The sequence below is a fragment of the Diospyros lotus genome, chromosome 12 (assembly GCF_014633365.1).
Source record: "Diospyros lotus cultivar Yz01 chromosome 12, ASM1463336v1, whole genome shotgun sequence".
Lineage (NCBI taxonomy): Eukaryota > Viridiplantae > Streptophyta > Magnoliopsida > Ericales > Ebenaceae > Diospyros > Diospyros lotus.
The window spans coordinates 9,972,300-9,996,775 of NC_068349.1; the positions used below are offsets into that span (position 1 = coordinate 9,972,300).

General features: G+C 36.5%; 3 protein-coding genes across 11 annotated transcripts; 1 reads left to right on the forward strand and 2 right to left on the reverse strand.

The window, feature by feature from the left end:
* Positions 1-4,213: 4,213 nt before the first annotated feature.
* On the reverse strand, positions 4,214-16,718 carry LOC127786895 (probable serine/threonine-protein kinase PBL19). 5 transcript variants are annotated; one of them, XR_008020069.1, is made up of 6 exons: positions 16,022-16,707; positions 9,067-9,327; positions 5,382-5,504; positions 4,589-5,033; positions 4,436-4,495; positions 4,214-4,328 (listed from the first exon to the last, which is right to left on the reverse strand). XR_008020069.1 is itself a non-coding variant. In XM_052314618.1 (5 exons), exons 1-4 carry the CDS (start codon positions 16,379-16,381, stop codon positions 4,602-4,604), a joined length of 1,173 nt encoding a protein of 390 aa, XP_052170578.1. In that variant the 5' UTR covers positions 16,382-16,707; the 3' UTR covers positions 4,214-4,495; positions 4,589-4,601. The 5 variants fall into 5 exon arrangements, 4 of the variants coding, with proteins under 4 accessions (XP_052170578.1, XP_052170577.1, XP_052170579.1 ...); XM_052314618.1 differs by having other exon boundaries at positions 4,214-4,495; positions 4,589-5,030; XM_052314617.1 differs by having other exon boundaries at positions 4,214-4,495; positions 16,022-16,704.
* On the reverse strand, positions 9,334-13,923 carry LOC127786893 (uncharacterized). Of its 5 annotated transcripts, none has more exons than XM_052314612.1 (4): positions 13,565-13,923; positions 11,592-12,560; positions 10,701-11,508; positions 9,334-10,597 (listed from the first exon to the last, which is right to left on the reverse strand). In XM_052314612.1, the coding sequence occupies exons 2-3, from the start codon at positions 12,544-12,546 to the stop codon at positions 11,135-11,137; spliced, it is 1,329 nt and encodes a 442-aa protein (XP_052170572.1). In that variant the 5' UTR covers positions 12,547-12,560; positions 13,565-13,923; the 3' UTR covers positions 9,334-10,597; positions 10,701-11,134. The 5 variants fall into 5 exon arrangements, with proteins under 5 accessions (XP_052170572.1, XP_052170571.1, XP_052170573.1 ...); XM_052314611.1 differs by lacking the exon at positions 13,565-13,923 and having other exon boundaries at positions 9,334-10,385; positions 10,479-10,597; positions 11,592-13,558; XM_052314613.1 differs by having other exon boundaries at positions 9,334-10,385; positions 10,479-12,560.
* Positions 16,719-20,045: 3,327 nt separating the features above from the next.
* LOC127787482 (uncharacterized) lies at positions 20,046-23,758 on the forward strand. Its single transcript, XM_052315542.1, has 3 exons — positions 20,046-20,184; positions 23,084-23,190; positions 23,288-23,758. Exons 1-3 carry the CDS (start codon positions 20,046-20,048, stop codon positions 23,756-23,758), a joined length of 717 nt encoding a protein of 238 aa, XP_052171502.1.
* Positions 23,759-24,476: the final 718 nt, after the last annotated feature.

The window sequence follows — 24,476 nt, forward strand, 5'->3', positions numbered from 1 at the left end:
TTGTTTGTAAACTATTTAATTTAATCAACTAAAGTTCAAGTCTAGTTGACCAAACTCCTATAAAAGATTTTAGACGCCTTTTTAAGAACCAAAATTGTAGGTTCAATCAACCAAATATTCCTATAATCAAAATCACTAATTTTTTCAATGTATCAAGTTGACCAAATAAATGGTGTTAGTCGACTAAAATGAGACAAAATGCATCTCATCTTTTTAGACACTTAATCTAGTTAACCAGATGAAAGTTATGGTCCACCAAATAATCCCAATGTATCTCAAGACCCTTTAACAAAGCCAAACTAGTAAACTAAATCATCACAAAATACTTTTTATTTTCTCCTATAAAAGAGTTTAGTCAACCAAACTTGAGATTTGGTCAACCAAATACTGTATCTAAATGATCTTTTTTTAAAAACTTTAACTAACTTTTTTCCTTTATTTATTAGTGTTCTCAATCACCTTAAGACTCTTCTGCCTAATTTTTCTTAAGGTCAATCATATTTTCTCTTTTGTAACACAAGACAAAAACTAATTTTCCTCTTTATCATTAATGTTTTTCACTAAAACATGATGAGGCAGTTTGCCCTTTTCTTTTTGTTTAAAATATTGTTTATTTTCAAAGCTGCCTTATTTCTTTCTAATGCTTGTTTGAGGTCCTAAATACTATATCTCCTATGACTAGCCATCTTTTATAGGCAATATTGTTTCTTTTATAGCCTATTTTACTATTAAATAATGATGTTTATCTCTTGGAACATATTTTATTTTACAGATCTACGGTTTCTTTACCAATATTGTCTATTTAATGCAACATGGTTGCCTTTTTTGAGTAATTCTTTTTGAGCTATGTTTTTAATAAAAAAAAAAAATAGGGTCTTCTACTTAGTAAAATGTTCACATTTCAAACCAATATGACATATTCTCCTACAGATAGAAACACAAAGAAAAAACTTTGAAAGCAGCTCACCTATCAGCATTTGAACGAACTTAGTGAGCTCTTTGTACATTTAAAGGTGAAAGGCATTCAAGTGTAAAAGATTTGTGGCAACAAAGTTATTTTTCTTTGTTTCAAGATTAAAAGGTTACAAGTCAGTTATTTGTATTTTAGTCACTTGTATGTGAGGTGGTCCCACTTTATGAGGTATTTAAATTACTACAAGTGTGATTTTGTTAATAAGGTTATTTGTGATCGCGATTGTACCTCTAGTACAAAAGTTAGGGTTATTTCTTCGGCTAAAGGCATACCCAGCCCTCTCATCTTTCACCATTTAACCATTTTGCCCCCTTAACTTAAACAAGAACCTATTAGCCCCTCAATTCCTAATTTTAAACCTATTATGTATCTCAACTATTAATTTTGTAATAGTTATGTACCTTAGTGCAGCAAGCATTGCTGTGTGAGTTGCACATGCCGTTTGATGTGGGCCCCACATTGACCAAGCCAATGGAAGTGTGCCATGTGTCTCGATCTGCAAGAGAGGGAGAGGACCGATGGCCGCCGGCAACGGATAGTCGCCTGAAATGACAGAAAGATAGCGAGAGCGAGAGATACAGACAGACAGAGAGCGAGAGATACAGACAGAGATAGAGCAAGAGCGAGATAGACCGACAGAGAAAGAGCGAGAGCGAGAGAGAGGCAGAGAGAAGAAGAAGACGACCGCAGAAGAAGAAGGCATCATTGCCGCCCCCTGACCCCAATCGACGCCATCGCCCAAATCTGCTCACCCACTCTTGGTCGCTGTTATCGACGGGCCCCTAACCTCGTTCGGCACCTCCGACGCTGCTGGCAACCACCGACAGAGAGAGCGAGAGTGAGAAAGAGGCAGCGAGCGGGAGGAGAGAGGCGGGATGAGAGAGGCAACGAGCGGGAGTTCGCTGGAGACAAGAAAGAGGTGATGTGCTACACGCATTGACCCATGTGTCAACAAGATTCAAAATTGAAAGTTAAGAGGGTTAATAGGTTCTTGTTTAAATTAAGGGGGTAAAATGATAAAATGGTGAAAGGTGGCTCGTTATGCCTTTAACCTTATTTCTTCCATTTTTAGCGTAGCCCTCAATTTTTTTAAACTTGAAAAGAAATGACGTAAACTCATATAGCCGAATCTTTATAAAAATATTGTGTGTTGATTACACTTGATTGTTAAGATTATTACAACTATCTATTTATCAATAAATCTAATACTAAACTTGTTTTAAAAACTAATAACTTGATAAAAATCATTTTAAACTTAAAAATCACTCTCTTAGTTATTTTTATGAGTAATATTGTGAAATCAATCAAGTTTAGGTATCAAAAGTAAATTTAATTTAGTATAATATTTTATTTTTTTTATTTCTTGTACAATGATTTAGGAGTTATTCACGTGCGTTGCTGACAATCTTGGAAAGTTTTTAACAACTTTCTAACAATAAATTATCAAAAGACTCAGTACCATAAGCCCCAGTGGTGCGGTCCCGTGGAAATTTGCAAAAATAGGATGCCGGCAAAGAATTTTGTAAAAATAGGATTCTTAATTTTTTTTTTGTAAAATTAAGACTTTTGAGAGTTAAATGGACTAAAATGCCCCTGATTTAAATCAACCTACAATCCCTTTTGTCTTCTTCTTTTTCAATAGATTTTTTTCCTTCTCTCTCTATTACTCTCTCTCTCTCTCTATATATATAAGGTACATATGTATATATATGCATCTATCATTTTTTTATTTTTTTACCATTTTTTGTAACTTAAATATATGTATATATATTGTTTATGATTCAAGAGATATGGGTTTCTCTCATTCTCTCTCTATTATGTATTATATATTATACATGTATTGTGTGTATTTGCGTTGATAGGAGAGAAAAAGAGACAAATGGTGGCCATGTATAAGAAAAAAAAGAAAAACGATTGCGGTAGGGCCATGGCATCGTTGATTGCGGTCGTGACTGATATATTCACTACAACTATTTTAGTTTCTTGTCGTGGCCATGACAGATATCTTTAACAGATAAGTGTTAAAGATATCTGTTAAGGATATCTAATATTTATTAAAGATATCTGTTAAGGATATCAGTTTTGTTAAGGATATTGATTAATAGATATCGGTTCTGTTAAGGGTATCGGTTAACAGATATCGGTAACTGATATCTTTAACAGAACCGATATCCTTAATAGATATCGGTTACCGATATCGGTATCTATTAACCGATATCCTTAACAGATATCTGTTACCGATACCCTTAACAGATATTTTTAACAAATATCAGATATTCTTAAATTACCTACAATGATTTTGAAGGCAAAGACCGACGAAGAAACAGTAACCTTAGATGCTTAGAACATAGGACAAGCGAGAGAGATGTTCTGGTCGGCGGGGCAATTGGGGATGTGCGTACGAGAGGAAGAAGACGAAGGGGATCGTAAGCTGATTTAAATCGGGATATTTTAGTCCATTCAACTATTAAAAGTCTTAATTTTGTAAAAAAAAAATTAAGAGTCCTATTTTTAAAAAATTCTTCACCGGCAGTCCTATTTTTGCAAATTTCCCGTGGTCTTGGTGTAAGTAATGACACATCAAAGCAGTTATTTATAATGTTTTTTGTATTTTCTTTTGAGTTGTTTATCCTAATTGAATGCTTGGGTGAGTGAACAATATCATGAATAATGTTTTAAATGTACTTGTCACACTTCCACTTTCACTCTCAATTTATCACATTATAACTCATCACTTGCCTAAGTTTGGTTCTACTGTCAATTTTTGTGTTTATTTTCGGCATCCCTCTCAAAATTTTAGGTCCAATGTTCATTTCTAGTTTAAAAAAATCAAAAATAGACTGCCTGTTGTGTTTGATTTACCTTTTTAAAATTAAATATTAATCAGTAATATTGTCCGCTGTAATACACACCAAAACTTTATTACAAGTCATTCCCTTATTTTAAAAAAAAAAGGGGGGGACGTTGGTCATCTTTAATTGCTGACAAAGAGAGGCACAGCCTAAATCTATTTCAAATAAAGCGAGAAAAAATATAATAAAAAATGACCACAATCAATTATTCTGCCAGGAACTGTTTCCAGAAAAGAGGAAAGATAATTTTCAATGGTTGGGTATCACTTATAATGAACAATACTAATGGCTTGCTTAATGAAGGCCGTGATTAATAGGTCTGGTTTAAAAGGTGTAAAACATGTCTAAATTAGCAAAGAGTAGAGAGAAGAAAACAAGAGCAATAAGCTGTTCAAGTTCCAACTCTAATGATTTACAGTCAAAATGTACACAAAAATCCACTCATGCTACCAAGGTCACTGATGCCTTTCACCCTGCCCTCTTCCACAATCAATGAATAACCTCTTACAAAATGAAAAGCAAAAAGAACATCATCATTTCATGAATAATAACGTTTATCACTTGACCCCAAAACAATTACAATAGACGTGTAAGAATTTGAGATTCAAACCTCTTAGCCACGAGGTGAACGATTCCTGCTACCACACATTTGAGGTCCAAGCATTTATACCTGTGTCAAAAGCAGAAGAAATTATGTCAGCTATGTACAATAGTCAATGTTTCTTTCTCCTCTTTAGGGTTCATAAATTCTTATTTTACTAACCCTCATTGAAGTATCACTTGGTTGAACAGTTTCCATGATTCCCATTTGGGGCCCAGCTTGGATGCGGATGCTCTGGAGAACTTCCTCCTCCAGAATCTTGTATTGCTTCTTTCAAGCTCTTCACAACTTCAGTCATTGTAGGCCGGCATTTCAAGTACCCTTTAACGCATCTATCTGCCAACTTGGCAATCCTCTGAGCGGTGGGGAGAGAATATTGGTTTCCAAGTCGTGGGTCAATGATCCTGCTAAACCCGTGGCTGTCTGCTGGGTACCGCCGCACCCAATCTACAAGCCTCTGCTCCAGGGGGAGGCGGTCTCTATCCACAGCCCGCCGGCCTGTTAACACCTCATATAGCACTATACCAAAACTATATACGTCACTCTTGACATTAAGATGGCCAGTCTCAATATATTCTGGGGCAGAATATCCAAATGTTCCAACCTTCTGACATCAAAAAAATTAGCTAACTAAATCCAAACCATGTTTTCATCAGCACAACTATAATAATCAGTGTAAGCCAAACTGGATTGGGAGAGCATATGCTTCTCAAACACGAACTTCAAGAAGAATACAAAATCACGGGAAACAAAAAAGAAAAGAAGTTCATGAGCCTATCAAATGTCAACAAATGGTTGTCTAAAAAAATATTGGTAAATGATTAGGAAAAAAAAGAGTTGAAGGAGCCAGGATGCCCTTACACCACATACAACTAAACATTATGTGGTCCTATTTTATACAACTATCCACAATTTTTTTTTTTTTTGCACTAATATTTATACACTATCTACTTACATCTGTGGATACATGAGTTCGGTCACCAGTTGGACCTTCCCTAGCAATCCCAAAGTCTGAAAGCTTTGGCTTGAAGTTTTCATCCAAGAGCACATTTGAAGATTTGAAATCTCGATGTATAACCTTCAAGTTTACACACGAAATAATAGCCCAAAATCATATACAGCATTCCAAACAAAGTAAAGAAGAAAAGAAAAACAAAATGAACTCAGAAAGAATGTAGCCAAGACCAAATACATGTGATGCTATCAGTAAGAAATAATTGCTATTTTCTTCCTTCCCATGTCTATGCATATCTAGAATCATGAGCATCTTGTTTCCATTTATAAGATGCTTTTTTAAACTGGTATTCCTGTTATTACTAGAGTGGCTAGATATACGCCATGAGTATGCACAAATATGCAATATAAACTGTCATGTGCATAGGGTAAACAAGGGTTGTACCATTGTTGTTAGGGCTGTGAGGGGTTGTACCTTGGTAGTTATAACAAAATTGTTCTAGAAGATGGCCAGGTCATTGTACGAAAGGAACCAATTAGTTATGCTGCTGTAATTAGTATATAAGGCTTGATTCAGCCTTATCAAAGCATCGAAATATCAATAGAAAAATTCCAGATCTTTCTCCCTCTCATTCACTGTTCTTCTATTCCTCCCTACAATTCTTCTCAATTTCTCCCTTAAGTTCTTGCCCAATTTTCACCAAACCAGTGAGAATATCTTATCAGATTCAAAGGTCTAACATAAACATAGGTATATGCATACAGAAGCACTATCCAAAGCGTAAGGTGCAATATAAACATATGTTTATACACTATCTAAACATATGTTTATACACTATCAAATGCACAAGGCACAGAAAGCAGAAGATCACTTGGAAAGCCTCCTTCCTCTCTCTCTCTCTCTCTCTCTCTCACAGCTGGTTGGAGCAAAATGGCTAAGTCTTCCTGCTCTCTTTCTTATGTACATCCTTAAGTTATAAGAGACATCATGGCCCTTGATCCTAATTGATCCTAGGGTTTAGATTAAATGAAGCCACTTACATCTTTAGGCTCTATTTAGTCACCTCACTGTCATGATTACATCCCACTCGCTTGTACTAGTTGAACACTCAAGCCATATCTCATGAATACTTGTGTCATCACCCATGTTCTTCAACCCTATCCCCTTGTTTTCATTACACTCCCCTCACCCACGTAGGGATGTAAATGGGGTCCCCAATTAACCCCATTTACATGTTTGTTTTGATAAATTTTCAAATGAGCCTTATACTTATACCTCATTTTTGTACTTGTTTTCACTTTAAATGGGGTTAATTGGGACCCCCAATGGAGACCCATTCACATCCCTACACCCACGCCTTGCTGTATTCCCTTATATTTGATTCCTCCCATCATATCTAATTCTTGCAAGTAGATATCTCTTGATTAGCATGTGTCCTACTGTAGCTCACTTTTCACATAGATCCAATTCCGACCTTCACTATAATTTTATCTATTCATTGAGTTATCCATTTTTTGAGCCCATTGCATCATTGCAATTGCTTTTTAGTGTGATCAAAGCCCAAGCTTTAACTTCATATTTATTCATCTTATGTTGCTTAAAAACCATTGAAAGTAACCTATTCTCACGATGTACAATCAATTCAATCAACTAGTTAATCCAGACTTTGAAATCAACCCGTTCTACTTTTATTCAGTTGACTTAAATTGGTATTCAGTTCGATGAAACAATAGTAAGTCAATTGAAAGGCCATTAAGTCGATTTAACTAGACCAGTGAACCTAAAAATCTTAATTGAAACTGCAAATCTGCGTAGTTATTTGAGGGGTCAACGAAGTTGAGTTGACCTGAATTCTGCAATTTTTTTTCTCTGATATTCTAGAAGAGAGAATACAATAGGCTTTTAAAGGGGTAGGGAAGAGGAGTTCTCTTTTGGTCTGTACAATAGATAACAACGACTAACCACCCACTGATGTAACAACCACTAATTGCCAACGAATTAACAGACAACTGCTATAACCAACAACTGAAACAAGCTAGTAATAGCTAATTGCCACATGCCTCAGTTCTCCTGCTGCCACTTGTCAGCAGTTGATTATTTTAGCTAGAATCCGTATCATAAAGATGGTCAAAGAGCTAGAATCCATGTAGTCAGCCCCACTTGGTGGGACTAAGGCTTGATATGTTGTTATTGAAGTACGTATAATCAAATTAGCAAATTATAAATTTAACCACTTCTTTTGGAGGGAAAACATTCCTGGTGTTTGAAAACTTTAGAATTAATTCTTAGCAAAAATACCGGATGATCAAGTTGCCAAAACATTTTTTTTGGTGAAGAATGATTTCCCATAATTTCCAAATGCCAAACATGTAAAAGGTTCCTGGTGTTTATAAGTGACAATGATTTTCCTAGCACCCACCAGCCTATATATGGTTCTTGCTATATGTCAAATTACACTACGGGAAAAGATTTCCCAGCTTGTCACCCACTTTTAGCGATGCCAGTATCAGAGCTAGGGGGAGGGGGCAGGGGAGGGGGGGGGGGGGGGGGGGTGGAGAGAGAGAGAGATGAAAACTGAAATTTGTTCCCTGATATTCCAGAAGAGAATAAAAATGAAATGCATTTATAGGGGCAAGATGAGTTCTCTTTTGGAGGGAATTCTCTAACAATCCCTCCAATTATCTCTACCTACCAGCTAATAGCCAACTAACCAACATAACTGTCAATCTGGACAACAGATGGCAACCCCTAACTAAAAACTTATTTAACAGCCAATAATTGCCAACTGAATTAACAAACTACTATCATAACCAACAACTGAAACAAGATTGTTTCAGCTAATTGCTATTCTCCCACTGCCACTTGTCAGCAATTAATTATTTTGGCTAGAATCTGCATCATAATACACAGTATAATTATTTTAAAGAAAAAATGGTCATAAATAGAGATGATTAAAGAGCTATAATCCATGTAGTCGACCCCACTTGGTGGGATTAAGGCTGGATACGTTGTTATTGAAGCATGCATACTTTCATTTAATCAAATTAGCAAATTATAAATTTAGTAACAAATTTTGGAAGGGAAAACATTCCCAGCATTTGAGAATGCCAGGAAAGATTCTTAGCAAAAATGCTGGAGAAGATCCTGCTGCCAAGAAATTTTTTCGGCGATGGAATGATTTCCCATCATTTCCAACTGCCAAAAATATAAATGCTGGAAAGGTTCTTGGTGCTCCTATATGAAAATGATTTTTCCTCGCAACAACCTGTATTATGGTTCTCACTATATGCCAAATTAAACTATGAGACAACATTTCCCAGCTTTTTACTCACTTTTAGAGACACAATAATTCCCTTATTTTTTTGTGATTGGTGTTGTACTCTTTGTGATTTGTGAATATTATTTTTCAAATCAAAGCTAATGAAGATATACAAAAATGTAAACCTTTTAGTATCCCTGCCATATCCACACCCTCATTTCTTTCAAATCACTGTATTTGTGACCATAGTCATGCTCATATCCATAAGCGTGCTTCTAACAAAATTGGAATGAACTTGCATCCACAAACCAAAGGCCAGTAAGTTAAGTGTAATGCGCCCAGAATTTCCAACAATTTTTATACCTAACACTTTGCAAAGTACCAATGTGTGACCAATTGAACGCAACAAGTTATCAAAAACAGTACCTGGAATATGAATCCCCCATGCAGGTAAGCCAATCCTTCTGCTGCACCAAGAACTATTTCTAGTCTTCTTTTCCAAGACACAGATGCTAATGTGCTGCTGAAAAGATGATCTTCTAAGCTCTTATTGGGCATATACTCATATACCAATAGACAATGTAGCCCTCCTTCCAAATTTTCAGAACAGTATCCCATAAGTTTTATAATGTTTGGGTGATTGAGAATGCTCAGATATTTAACTTCAGTAAGCCATTGTTTATGTCCCTACATCAGAAACGAAAATAAGCATAAGATGAAAATGAACTGACAGTGCAAATGCAGTGTTATTAAAGGCCCAAGATGCACTAAGGCGCAAAGGGTCTTGGAGCCTGAGGCGCAAGGCGAGGCGCGCGCCTGGCAAGTGCAAGGCGCATGCTAACTAAGAAGAAAGAAAAATATACTTCTTAATTGAATAATAAGTCATAAAATAGATCCTAATCACATATCAACATTTATGTTATCAAAAAATTCAAGAATTCAACATATATTAAATAAATCACAACATAAACATAATTCATGACATACCTGTAAATTTCAGCAAATTAAATCTCACCATATTTCAACAAATCAGAAAAAGGAATCAACATTTAAACACCACAAATAAAAAACAAAATTAGTATTTGACATATATAATTAAAAGCCAACAAAATAGTATTAAAAATGTCATTAAACTTAAGCAAAACCCACCAAAAAATGTTAGTTTTAAGACTTTAAGTCAACAATCAACTTAAAAGGAAAAGTTAAATGATCAACCTTAAACCATTAATAGGTCCTAAATGGCTAAATTTTAATTAGGATTAACTAGATATACATAATAACTAGAAATCATCCTCATCATCAAGATCAAATGTATCCATATTTTCATCATCAGAACTATCATCTCCAATATCTTCTTCTACATCATCTCCCTCTCCATCTTCTTCTTCCTCGTCAAGATCCATTGGAGCATTTGAAGTTGATGCCCTTATCCCCCTCCCCTTTGTCAAATTTGAAGTTGAAGTCGCTTTTGATCTAGTTGAGTAATTAGCTTCTTCAACACCAGATGACATAGCAACATCAGCCCATGTCAAATCATGATCTTCATGTACCAGCTCATCATCTGACTCTCCAAATTTATCAATTGCCCCAAGCAACCACTCATTACTTTCATCAACTTCATCTAAAGAAATTGGATCAATTGATTTACGCAAACTAAAACGACGTCTCAAAGCTCTATTATACTTGACAAATACCAAATCATTGAGACGTTGTTGCTCCAATCGATTTCTCTTTTTGTTATGAAGCTGTCACAATTAAATTAGAATCAGTAAGTTAAAGAAATAAGAAATTATACACCTTTAGTGGTGAATATTAAGAATAAGAAAAAACACCCTTACATGCTCAAAGACACTCCAATTCCTTTCACAACCTGAAGAGCTACAAGTGAGGCTACATATCTTGATGGCAAACTTTTGCAAATTAGGCGTTGCAGTACCAAATTGAGACCACCATTCAACTAGGAAAAAATATACCATAATGACATAATCAGTAATTGAAAATTGCTAGTTGTAGACTAATGATTAAACTTACTTAGATTATTAATTAAAAAACCATATTACCTGGTGCCAATTGATTCCTTCCTCTTATGCATATTTGTTTTCCAAATATCCCTTCAGCATTTTTATACAAGCTTAGCTCTTTAGAAATTTTGTCTTGCACCTCTGCAGTGGGAACCAACCTCTCTATGGTTTGATACAACCCATCAATAATCTCTTGATCTTCTCCAATGCTTGCATTTGAATAAAAAAAATTCTGGATTCAAGTAATATCCGGTTGCATGTAGAGGACGATGCAATTGAATATTCCACCTCCCATCAATGATTTCAAATATTTGCTTGTATTTCCTTTCATCATCAAAAGATTTTGCAATGGCTTCTTTTGCCCTATCCATAGCCTCATAAATATAAGGCATAGCAGGCTTATCCTCATTGTCTACCACTCTAAGGACCTTGACAAGTGGCCCTGACACCTTGAGAGCATAAAGAACATTTTTTCAAAATGAATCTTGTAACACTGTTTGAGATGCAAGCTTACCCCGTGCTTCTCTTGCAAATTTAGAGTTAGTCCACTCTTCTGAAGTGAACATCTTCCTCAAGTTGGCTTTTTGTTTATGAAGTCTTGAAAGGGTGAGGAAAGCCGTGGCAAATCTTGTTTTCCCAGGTCTTAACATCTCTCTCTTTTTTGTGAATATTCTCATCATATTCAACACTTGTGTAGAGCTATACAAAAATCCATTTACTGCACATGCTTTTTGAAAAGTCTTCTTCAATATAGGAAGTTTAAAAATATCTTCTAACATTAGGTCTAAGCAATGGGCAGCACATGGTGTCCAATATAAGTGCTTTCGCTTAGCCATTAAGAACTCTCCTATAAGACAAGTTAAAAATCTGTCATTAAACTAACAACATCAACATCATTCAAAGGCAAAAGTTAAAAAATAGCAAACTTACCAGCTAAAACATTAGCCGAGGCATTATCAGTCACAACTTGAACCACATTTGCTTCACCTACTTCCTCTACAAACTGGTCAAGTAATTTAAATATTTTAATAGCATCCTTGGCATATGAGGAAGTATCAATGGATCTAATGAACATGCTTCCCTTTGGACAATTTACCAAAAAGTTAAGCAAAGATCTCTCTCTCTTATCCTTCCAACCATCACACATAAGGGAACATCCATATTTACGCCAATCCTCCTTATGACTCTTCATAATTTCATTTGTGCGTACCAACTCCTTCTTAAGATAAGGAACTCTCACCTCATGATAACTAGGAGGTTTCATGCTTGGACCAGCTCGACCAATAGCCTCAATCATTGGCTTAAAACTTGGATACTTGACTGCATTGAAAGACAAGCCAGCTTCATACATCCATCTAGAAAACCAAACGCAAGCATTCTCCCTCAGTTCTTTATTGACATGGGTCTCCATTGTTGTTTGCTTCCCAGTGCTCACTTTAAGTTTAGGAGGCAAAAGCAAATCCAAAGGCCCTTTCATCCTTTGCTTTCTTTGTTGCATTGTTAAACCTTGACTTGAACTTGAAGACATAGGCCTTTTAACACCTCTTTCAAAAACCACTTCATCATCATCATCATCTCCAAGGGTATCAATGTCGTCAAAATCTGGTATAACATCACTATTGTTCTTCTCTTCTAGCTTTTTCGACATATACTCTCTAATTTCTTCTTTAACATGTGAAGGACATTTTGGACAAACTTTGGCATTCCTATACCCTCCAACAAGGTGTTGTTTAGCTCGGTAAACCCCTCCTTTCGTTATTTTTCCACAAAAATTACATTTTAAACAGTTTATGTCCTTTGGATCTGGCAGTGTGTTATATTTCCATGTTGGATCTTTTCTACCACTGCTAGAGGAGCCACTAGGAGCATTTGAATCAGATGCCATCAGGATTAGGATATCTGCCATAATCATCATAAGCAAGGAGTCATAAATTTGAAAAAACATTGTAAAAAAATTCTGAAAAGAAGCATGGATCAATAAGTGGCTGAATTTCAACCAAGGAAGGGAGGAATTGAAAAAGAATTTTAATTAGTGGTGGGATTTTCTGGAATGGAGAACTGATGTAGCCATGCAAGACAACAAGAAGTATTGCAAAAGATTGGAGGAGAAGAGAAAAATTTTTAGGGAGGGGAAAGAAGAAATCCAGGGAAGTAGTAGAGATCAAACTTCTATTCTATTTCTAATCAAGCATAGGATCCGATTAAGGATTAAAACTTCTATTTTATTTCTAAATGCTGCAGTTGCAGCAGTTTTATAAGAGTATACCTGAAAATTTGTAAAGACTAAGGCTAAATTATGCCAAAAAATGTTAAAACAAAAACGAATTAAGAAGCAACAGTAGGCATCAACAAATAAAAATTAAACAAAAAAATAACTGAAGAAGAAGAAGAAGAAGTAGCAGCAGCAGCGTAAAAAAGAAGAAGAAGAAGCAGAAGAAGAAGAAGAAGAAGAAGAAGTAGCAGCAGCAGCGTAAAAAAGAAGAAGAAGAAGCAGGCTAGCAATAGCAGCAGCGTAAGAAGAAGATGAAGAAGAAGTAGTAGCAGCGTAAGAAAGAAGAAGAAGAAGAAGAAGAAGATAAAGAAGCAGGCTAGCAATAGCAGCAATGTAAGAAGAAGAAGAAGAAGAAGGATAGCAGGAGAAGAAGGAGCAGGAGGAATGATAGCAGCAACGTAAGAAGCAGCCGTGTAAGAAGAAGAAGAAGAAGAAGAAGAAGAAGAAGGATAGCAGCAAAGCAACGTAAGATTAAGAAGCAGCCGCGTAATAAGAAGAAGAAGAAGAAGAAGAAGAAGCAACAAGGATTGCCGAAGAAGAAGCAGGCTAGCAACTACCAGCAGCGAAGAAGAAGAAGAAGAAGAAGAAGAAGAAGAAGAAGAAGAAGGAGAAGGGATTGTCGATATGTTACCTTGGCCTGGAGAAGCAGAAGCAGCTCAATCGGAACTGGAGAAGAACTTGAGGAGTTGCAGTTGCTGTGTTGCAGAGAGAGAATAATGCTGCGTAAGAGAGTGTTTGGAGCCTTGGAGGTGTAGTCTCTTGGCCTTCTAGAAATCAGATGAGTTGGAACATCATATTTTTGAGTTTTGTTGACTTTTTAATATTATATTTTATTATTTTCTCTCTTTAAGTTTTAACAGAAATGTTTAGAAAATAAAACAAGATTTTTCAGCTAGGCATGTGCGCCTGAGGGAGGCACGCCTGGCTGGATCTCGCCTCGCCTGGACATGGCAAGGCGAGATGGTTGTGCCTTGAGGGGCCTTGCGCCTAGGCGCGCTTGTAACAACACTGTGCAAATGTAACAAAAAATAAAACGAGTGTGAGTTAGTAAAGCCTTATAATGAAAAATCAAAAGACAACAAAATTCTTTTTACTGAAAATCTATCAAGATGAGAATGGACGCACAGTTTGATTACAACAACAACAACAACAACATATCTAGCATTTATCCCACTATGTGGGGTTGGCTACATGAATTCTAGACTTCCATATATTTCTATCTTTTGTCATATCTTCATTGAGATCCATATACTTCATATTAAACTTTAATGTCTCCCTCAAAGTCTTCTTAGGTCTGCCTCTACCTCTTTTTTTGATTAATTGTTCCATTTCATCAACTCTCCTCACAGGAACATCTCTTGGTCTCCTTCTCACATGACCAAACCATCTTGGTCTAGTCTCTCTCATCTTCTCCTCTATTGGCACTACTCCTATCTTATTACGAATAACTTCATTTCTAATTTTATCTTTTCTTGTATGGCCGCACATCCATCTTAATATCCTCATCTCCGCTACACTCGTCTTTTGCTCAAGTTGGTATTTTTGACTGCCCAACATTCTGAGCCGTACAACAAAACTGGTCTTATAACTGTCCTATAGAATTTTCCTTTCAATTTTAATGGGATTTTACCATCACAGTTTGATTAAATAGCCAATTATGCATCAAATGCTAGCCACTAAACCCTGATTTTTTAAAAGAACTAGCACTTGTTGGAGTATATTTTGCAGAATATTGCCTTTCTTTTCTTCAGATATACATTCAGGCCATGACTGCTGGGAAGGTTAGACAGGAGAAGTTGAGCTACAATTCATAATTAGTCCTGTGGACATATACCCAGTCTCCCAACCAGGGCCGGCCCTACCCTTAAGTCATATATGCCATGGCATTAGGCCCCAAAATTATAAGGTCTCAAATTTTAAAAATTTATAATATTTATGTATATATTTTTATTTTTTAATAATTAATATTTTATTAAAAAAATTAAATACAAAACATTATAATTTTTTTTTTAACTTTCCTTCACCATTTTCCAATTTTTAACCGTTGCTATGGTGTTCCCAAACCCCAATATCCCAGAAAACCCACTTTCCCTTCCCAATATCCCATGAGTGTATAGTTTTTTGCTGGCATTGACCTTTTTAGAGTTTCAAGAAAAATTAGTTTTGTTTTTCTTTGTGTATTATTGTAAGTTGTTTGGTTTTTTTTTTTTCCTTATATCTAAGACATTATATTTTAGTTGAAAATTTATTATCATTAAGAGATTATTATATTTTATAGTTGATTGAATTTTATTTTTTTTCTTTTTTATTTAATAAAATAATAAAATATTTATGTAAAAAAATGTATTATTTATTTTTTTATAAAAAAATTAATGCTCAAAGGCCTCAAAAAATCCTTTCGCCTAAAGCCCCTAACCGTGTTGAGCCAGCTCTGCTCCCAACTACAGATGCAACGTAAATTCTCACATGTACAGATCTAAAATACTCTTGCAACTAAGCATAGCAGTGCTAAACTTTCATTACCCAAAAAGTAAAGCAAAGAAGTTCATTGAGGAAATAATAGCATTTGAACTTATGCTGGACAGCTCAAGCAAATGGTATAGTCTATGCATACAAGACTATGCTGTATTATTTAAACTTTAGCTTATATGATCATTGATTTACCAATTATTAATTCTTTCCAAATTATCTGTGAATGACAAGCTACCCAAGCCTTTCTCTTGTCCTCATTACTTACACTGAATGCTATTTCCTTATTGTTGCACAAGTATTTCCAAATTACACGGTTTACACCAATATGTTCTTAGCTTCTAATAATCATTCCACCAGTCATATCCCTAAAAGGTGTATGTCTTCTACAGAACCATATAATCAAAGATATAGAAATCACATGAGTTTATACCCTTAACAAGTTTTTCAGGGGGTCACATTTCTTTGCAGTCCAGGAACTAAAGATCTTTGTCCGAGGAAATTACATTTATGATTGAAGATTAAACTGGATGAATGTGGCAAGAAATTACGAGTTTATTCAATTTGACCCGGAAGCATAATTAGAAAATAAGAAACTGCATGGGTAGATAAATAGTACTTGGAAGGCATGTTCGTCAAGCCTTTTAATGGCAACAACAATCGGATCTCCTTGCCCATGAGAAGGACTAACTGTAGCCTTGAACACACTTCCAAATCCACCTTCTCCAATCTTTAGGGACTTGTCGAAACCATTAGTGGCAATTTTGAGCTCTGAGAAGGAGAAAACCCTCAAATCCCGCTGCTTCTCTTCGAACGTTTCCGTTAAGCTCGTCGGCGGCAAAGACACTGAATCCGCTAACTTTATAACCGGATTTGTAGCCGGAGCTTCTGATTCATCGTTCTGCTTTTTCAACTCAGGAGCCGATTGGCCTTCCAGGGACTTGGAGGTATCTTTGAAAGGAAAACAACAACAATTCATTCTTCTTGTCCTTCTTCAAGCAACTTCTACATTGTTAAACCTCGACTGATGGAATTGGAGTCTGAAAAGGCCTAAAACAAAAGGAAGTGACTGCGATTCTCATATAAGAAAGAAGCGGAATTGGGGTGGAAATAGGGAAAGGAAAACTGAGAGACGACAGTCAAGAAGAGGAATCGGGAGAAATGTCAGTAGAGAATAGCAGGAAAGGGCAAATGCAAACAAGACCCAGTTGGAAAGTGAAGAAGCTACCAACTTGGTTGAATTTGCCGGAGAAAACCAAATGGGAAAACGGAGAAAACATACTGATTTCTTCCCAGAAAAGTAAGGAAATTTATATGCTGGCCCCGGTCCACCGGGCCAGCAGGGGCGCGCCACGTGTATTGTGGCAGCGCCCCCACCCTCGCGCTCTCTCTCTCTCTCTCTGAGGCTGCAAGTAGCCGAAAGCGTGAAAAAATATAAGGAAAGAATATGAAGAATAAAATATTTTATTATTATTATTTTTATTATAATTAAACATATATTTACTGAAAGTTTGACATTATATTTATTTTCTAATACTTTTTATATTCTCAACTTCTAATAACTTAAAATGTGAAGAAAATTTACTTAATAGTGATTTAAAATTAAAATTTTTAATTAATTTAATAATAAAAATCTTGCATTTTTAACTATAGAATTCAAAATCCTACTTATATAATCAAAATGATATTTTGTATTTGAAACCCTACCGATTAACAATTCTAGAATAAAATTTTAAATTTACATATTACTTATATGTATATTTACGCCTCTCTAAGATTATTTTAATTGAAAATGTGATTTTTAATTGTTAAAGTAGGATTTTAATTGTATTGATACTTCATATTATTCTATATTTGATTGTTTATGCAATATTTTGATTATATTAATAATTTAATTTTAACAGATATTGATATCGTTGAGTTTTAAGTTATGAATATTTTGATAATAATTGTATTATGCCAAAATTTTAATATCCTCATATGTTTTTGTTAAACTTATCTTAATAGAATATATGTTGAGATTGCCTTGAGGTTATATAAAGTCAAGAAACTTTGAGAGATTTATCTTTTAGTATGATTTATCAATTAAAAGATATTTCAATTATTGTTATATGGTTATTTCAATTTTAATATCCTCATATGGTTATATCAATTATTGTTTTATTTATATGTCTTTTATTATGCTTCTCTTTAGGGTCATCCTAAAGATAATGCATGAATGTTTTATAGAACTCATAATATGTTATGTGTTTTATGTGGCAGTATTACTCAATATTTAAGAGTAATGTGTCATATATTTCATATCAAATGTTTAAGTATTAAATATCAAGATTTTTGTATAATGATCATATACTCAAGTGATGGTACTTGAGTTTTGATTTGTAGAATTTAAATTGTTCTATGTTAAGGTTGTGCTAATAACTTTACTATATTTTATTTGTGATTAATCTTGCTCTTATTTATGTGCTTGTTATTGATGGAAATCTCATGTATGTTCGTGTGGGTTAATTTTAATTTTTTTATACACATCAGATGTGCGCAATGGAACTAATTACATGCATTATACACACAGTTTAAGTATTTAAGCAATATGCATATTCATCATATGAATATAACTATACACATACTTGTAGCCCGATATAGGGTTGGTACACAAACTCTTTCTGTACTGAAACCGCTCCACTTTATATTGTGGTGGTCTTAGTTAGTTAACACCTAGTATGTTGTTTGGTACTATTCCAGTTTCCTCTTCCTAAATTAGACAGAGATTCTCGTATCACCTATACTCGCGTCTCAAATTTCCTTCACATGACCCTCACGCATATTAATTTTATAATAGCAACAAAAATTAATAGAAGCAACAGAAGCAAAAGAAGATAGCAACTTGAAGCAACAATTACTGCTTCTTTAATTTAATATGTCGGCAATCAGCTACCGCTAAGCCCCTAACCCCTCCCAATTTTGCTTCATGTGGCACCGAAGGTTGACTTTCCAAGTGGCGAAAGGAAACTTCCACCACAAGAAAGTCAACTCTCCATGCTAACAAGTCAACGTTTGACCCGCCAATCCCTAAGACACTCTGGCCACACGACGTCGATATCAAATGCAACACTATATGGTGTGTGACTTTTTAGGTTCACTACCCGCTAGAAACCAGATAGCACTGAAACCCCTTTCGGTATCGGTCAATCCTTGACCCATCACCGAAATCTCTTCATATTCTAATGATGATTCGAGAGTTCCTTAATAGCGCCTAGCTACGATTCAAGATAGTATAAGTGACAATGAAATCTCATTTCAAGTGAACCTATTACGACTAATGATTACCATATGCTATAATCCTTCTATCACCTAATGTTCTAACTGAGCAAGAGTCATGGAGTAATAAACTCACAAATTCAGTAACTATGTGTTTGACCTCGTCAATACGACTAGATGACACTTTAAGAAACTTCTTTCCTAATATTCAATATGCCCTGGGTAGAGACTATCTCGTTACACTAACACATTAGATCACATAGGACGTTCAACCTATCAATTACCGTCGAGGGTAATGGATTCCATTCCCAACACCTGTCTCCATATTCCAGCAATATGGAACCACATGGATGAACATTTCCACCTCCTAATTGGATGGCTTGACTCATTAGTAAATCTCACACACCAATATACAAAACAACCGTGTTGGTTCAAGTCCAAGGATCAACACACCATCGCAGCCTAATGATAAGACCATTATCCACCATGCCATGTGGTTTGTCATCAGTGTGACATTCGGCTAGTTGTTCCCTAACAACCACCCTCAAGTCTACTACCATCCCATTAATATCTCATACTGAACGAGGTAGTAACCCTTGTGCTAGTCCATACTCGATTAATCGGAGTCCCTAACCAATGAATCTAAGGATTATGAATAGTTTAAGGAATCCTGCTACCTAAGAATTTTGTCACACAGTCTCAATATAATAGTCCACCTCCAGGAACTCCTGCTAGCATAGAAGGTCCATGAAAAAGTCGCCATGGAAAAGGTATAGGAACAAAATCCAAACATAAACCACAAAATCTCTACATCATCTATAAAATTTCAAAATAAATATACATCACCACGTAGCATTATAACATTCTTTCAACCGGGCATAACAGTCCATACATTACAAAATAATGAGAAGGGCACAAAAATAGAATACATCAATTACAACTTTTAACCCTTCACTCTCAAAACAACCCCCAAGGACCATAGGCTTGGAGTGACTCTGTACACATATCTATTCCCGCTCAAGCATGGCTAGGCTCACCACCCTCCTTACCCTTCCCTTTACTTGAACCTAGAATGATGCAAGGAAACAACATGAGCTACAAGGCTTAGCAAGTATAAGTAACAAATAGAGGCATGATATGATGAGGTATGACAAGTCAAGAGCAAGAGTAAGAGAATAATCCCTCCGTAGGGTGGAAACACAATAGATAACATCATATGCAAAAGTAGGGAATCTCTCTATATACTAGATCATAAACATCATGCCTTTATGCCATCTATTAATAAGCTTACATCATTATCCATTATGGACCGATATCCACCCACACTCTCGGGGTACAAATATCTCAGCTTTATGGACGCATACTCAGGGTACAACTAGATCTGGATGTACCCAAATGACGAGGAAAAGATAGCCTTCATCACCAAAGACGTGAACATTTGCTACAAAGTCATGTCGATTGGATTGAAGAATGCAGGAGCTACCTACAACCGACTGATGAACAAGGTGTTCCTTGATCAAATAGGTTAGAACATTGAGGTATACGTGGATGATATGGTGGCTAAGTGTAACACCCCACTTTCTCTAGCGTGTTATAACTTAGGACAATTCTGGGATAATAATTTTTTTTTTAACATAAAAATTATTACTAAACCATATCATTCCTCATATCCATCCCAAAATTTCATACATCTATCTTGAAAGAGTATCATCATAAACATCAAATGCGAAAGCTAGAATCGAACCTGACATCTTAACATTAATCATAAATCAATTCTTACATCCTCATTAACCATAAATAAGGTTATACGTCATCATTCCTCAAAACGTTTAGAATTCGAAATAGCTGAACTTAAATACATGGGCTACATAACATACATTCAATTCATCATGCACTTGCTAAGTGCCATTTCATGCCTCATTCATCATCGTTTCTGCTACAATCTTTATTTGGAACGTTTAAATATTCCAGAGGCAAAGCCCAAGTTAGTTGATGAATTATCTAAGTAAGGGAATAAAACATTTAATGCACGTGTATGAATGCAGTGCACATATCATCATTACTCTCATATTTGGGTCGACTGCACCTTATTGTTACTCGCCATTTTTACAGTTTTCCTACCAAATCGAGGTGTATGGGTGCACCATTGGCAAAGAAACAACGCCAGTCCCTAATCCCAAACCCATGCAACATATGAGTGTAAATTTCATTGTGAATGTACGTATATTTTATCATAGCATGTAAATGCAATCTACATGATGTATTCATAACAAGGCATGATAAGATGATAAAACCATTTACATAAAATTGGGTTTTGGGTTGAACCACTTACCTTCTCAAACTTATTGGATTACCTCGATATTCGTGCATTGCTTCAAAATACGTGTATCGTCTTTATTTGCGTGCTAACCTCAAAATTCGCACAAATTGCTTCAACTTAAACCTCAAAGCACCCTATTCATCATATTTATTTAAATAAGCATTAAAACCTATTTTTTCACAATTTCTTGCATTTTCCTTATTTTTCTCTCTATTTCTTCCTATTTTTCCTCAATAAATCCAAACTAAATATTTCACTATAAAAATTCATAAAATAACATTCCTGAATTTTTAAAATTTTCTAAGAAACTTTACTCACCTTAACTTAGCATCTCAGGCTATCTCGGTATGCGTGCTCTAACCTTAAAACGCGTGCCCAATCAATTTCCTGGCTTCGGACATACTCCTCTAACCCTAAATTAATACCTAGAATATTTCTGAGATTTTTCTCCATTTGTTCCCCTTTTTTTCTGTTTTCTTTTTCCATTTCTTTTCTTCCTTTTTTTTTCTTCTTCTTCTTCCTCACCTCTGCGCATGGCCACTGCACCTGCCTGGCTCCACTGGAAGCTACTGCTAGCCGTCGCTACCACCGACTGACACAGCTGGCCGCACTGCACCGCCCCTGACCGTCGCGAGCTTCCACGGCTAGCAGCACCGCGCGCGACGTTGCTACCATGGCTACGCCTCTCGGCTCCGCTGCTGCCCACCGTAACACCAGCTGCCTCTGCGTGCGCCATCGCACGCCATTGCTGGTCCGCCGACCTACATTGCCGCTTCAGCTTCGCCCAATCCTCATCACGACAACCATGGTTGCTACTGCTCGCATTTGGCCGCCACGATCGACCACTTTCCTCTTTCGATCTCTCACTCCCGGTCTCTCTCTGTCCCTCGTGATGCTTTCGCTAGGCTCATCCCAAACTCTCTTTCTTTCTCTGGCATTTCAGATCTCAGATCTTATGAAGAGAATCTTAGGCCAGCAGCGCATATATATATATACACACACACATATATACATTTAACCCTCCAATTCCTCTTTCAATTCACTTGAGGGATTTATAAATTGCAATTGAAGAATTGATAATTGCACTTGGACCCTCCATGGTTTTAAATTAATTACCCTCAAGCCACCCAAAATCTCGATTTATCAAAATTAATAACTGACATTTACTCAATAAAGACCGATTTTGTCCCTGCACCCTCACAGGGCCCTTGTTTCGTCCTGAAACCACCACAGGGTTGATTGATATGAAAAATTGGAGCGCCCTTAGGGTTCCGTTGACTTCTCAGGAGTCCCCTACGATGATTCAATTTTCCAGTCTGAATCGAAGCTGTATTTTAGTTGTATCGAAAACCGTCTCAATTCTGATTTCTTTAACCATAAATCTTATCTCGGGATGCTTATCGAGACCATATATGCTTTCTTATACAATTACACTCCAGGGCATTCCCTGCAGTCGATTCGACACTTATAACTGTAAGAAATTACACTTAAGTCCTTAATTTTTTGATAATTTCACCAATGGCCTAGGTTAAAATTACTCTTTAGCCCTTTAGAAAATTTGGGATATTACACTAAGATGTCGAAAAACAGATATCATTGTTCGAATTTGGCTGAGATCTTTCAGCAAATATGACGCCACAACATGAGACTCAACCCAAAAAAGTGCATTTTTTGCGTACAGACCGAAAGTTCCTCGGATTCATGCTCACTAGTCTAGGGATAGAAGCCAACCTCGACAAGTGTTGAGCTATTCTCGAGATGCGTAGCCCTACCGATATGAAGGAGGTCTAGCAACTAATAGGTCGGATTGTGGCCCTCTCCTGTTTTCTTTCAAAATCAGCAAACTGGGCTCAATCGTTCTTCCAATGTTTGAAGAAGCCAATAGAGTTCTGATGGATGGAATAATGCGAAGCCGCCTTCCAAGAACTCAAGCACTTCCTAACAACCCCTCTCATCCTCTCTAGGCTGGAGCCTGACGAAGAGCTTCTACTCTACCTCTTCGTTTCTGAAGGCTCGCTCAACTCGATGTTAGTAAGGAAAGACGAAAAAATATAACGACCAATCTATTTCATCAACAAAGTTTTACAAGGGCTTGAAATCCAGTACTAGAAGATAGAGAAGTTAGCCTTAGCCTTGGTTATCATAGCTTGGAAGCTCATACCTTATTTCCAGATTCATCAAATCACTATGCTAACCGATCAACCGATCAGGTAGGTGCTCTAGAAGCCTAAGCTATTAGGCAGAATGATCAGTAGAGCTCTTTGAATTTGGCATACAGTACCAACCCCGTAAAATATTAAATTTCAGGTATTGTTAGACTTCTATGTTGAATTATCTTCGCGTACTCAAGTTTTCGATAGTAACCCTTGGACATTATCAGTGGATGGAGCTTCAAACATCAAGGGAAGCGGGGCGGGAATAATCTTGGAGGGACCAGATGGGCTTCTGATCGAACAGTCCCTTCGTTTTAACTTCAGGACGAGCAATAACCAAGCCGAGTACGAAGCCCTCATCGTTGGGCTAGGCTTGGCCAAGGAAGTTGGAGCTACTAAGCTGATTGCAAGGAACGATTCCCAGCTGGTGATTAACCACGTTAAAGGTGAATTCCAAGCAAAAGATCATCAGCTCAGCAAGTATCTCAACAAGGTCAAAGCCTTATCCGAGGCCATCGAGTCCTTTAACATTGAGTATGTTCCAAGGGAGCAAAATTTAAGAGTAGACTTGCTCTTAAAGCTCGATAGCACCAAGGCTCTAGGAACCAACCAGTCGGTTATATAGGAAACCTTGGGTTCGCCCACTGTTAACTTAGAAAAAGTGCACACCATGGAGGCAGACCCTAGCTTCTAGGGGTTTCTCATCTTCTGATTCTTGAAGGAATGAGTGCTACCCAACAGCTCGGAGGAAGTAAGAAAGTTAAGGATGATGGCAAGTTTTTATACCATGATTGGGGATCAGCTGTACAAAAGAAAATTTACCATGCCACTTCTCAAGTGCGTGGATGGGAGATAGGCGTCTTACGTAATGTTCGAAGTGCACGAGGGGGTCTGCAGAAGCCACATTGGAGGTCGATCCTTAGTAGCAAAAATATCAAGAGCTGGGTTCTATTGGCCAACCATGCGCAACGATTACCTAGAATATGTGAAAAGATGTGAGAAGTGATAGAAATACGCAAATGCATATCACTCCTCGCCGGAAGAACTGCACAGTCTCGACGTATCTTAGGCCCTTCTATAAGTGGGGGATTAACTTACTCAGACATTTCCTACTGGCTTCGGGTCAACTCAAGTTTATTGTGGTGGCCATTGATCACTTCACCAAGTGGATCGAAGCTGAGCCCCTAGCAACAATTACGGTAGAAAAAGTCAAAAAGTTCTTCTGGAAAAAGGTCATTTGCAGATACGGCCTGCCCAGGCTAATCATTTCTGACAACAACACATAATTCACCAACACAAAGTTTTGAGAATTTTGTAAGGAGCTCGGCATTCATCAGGCCTTC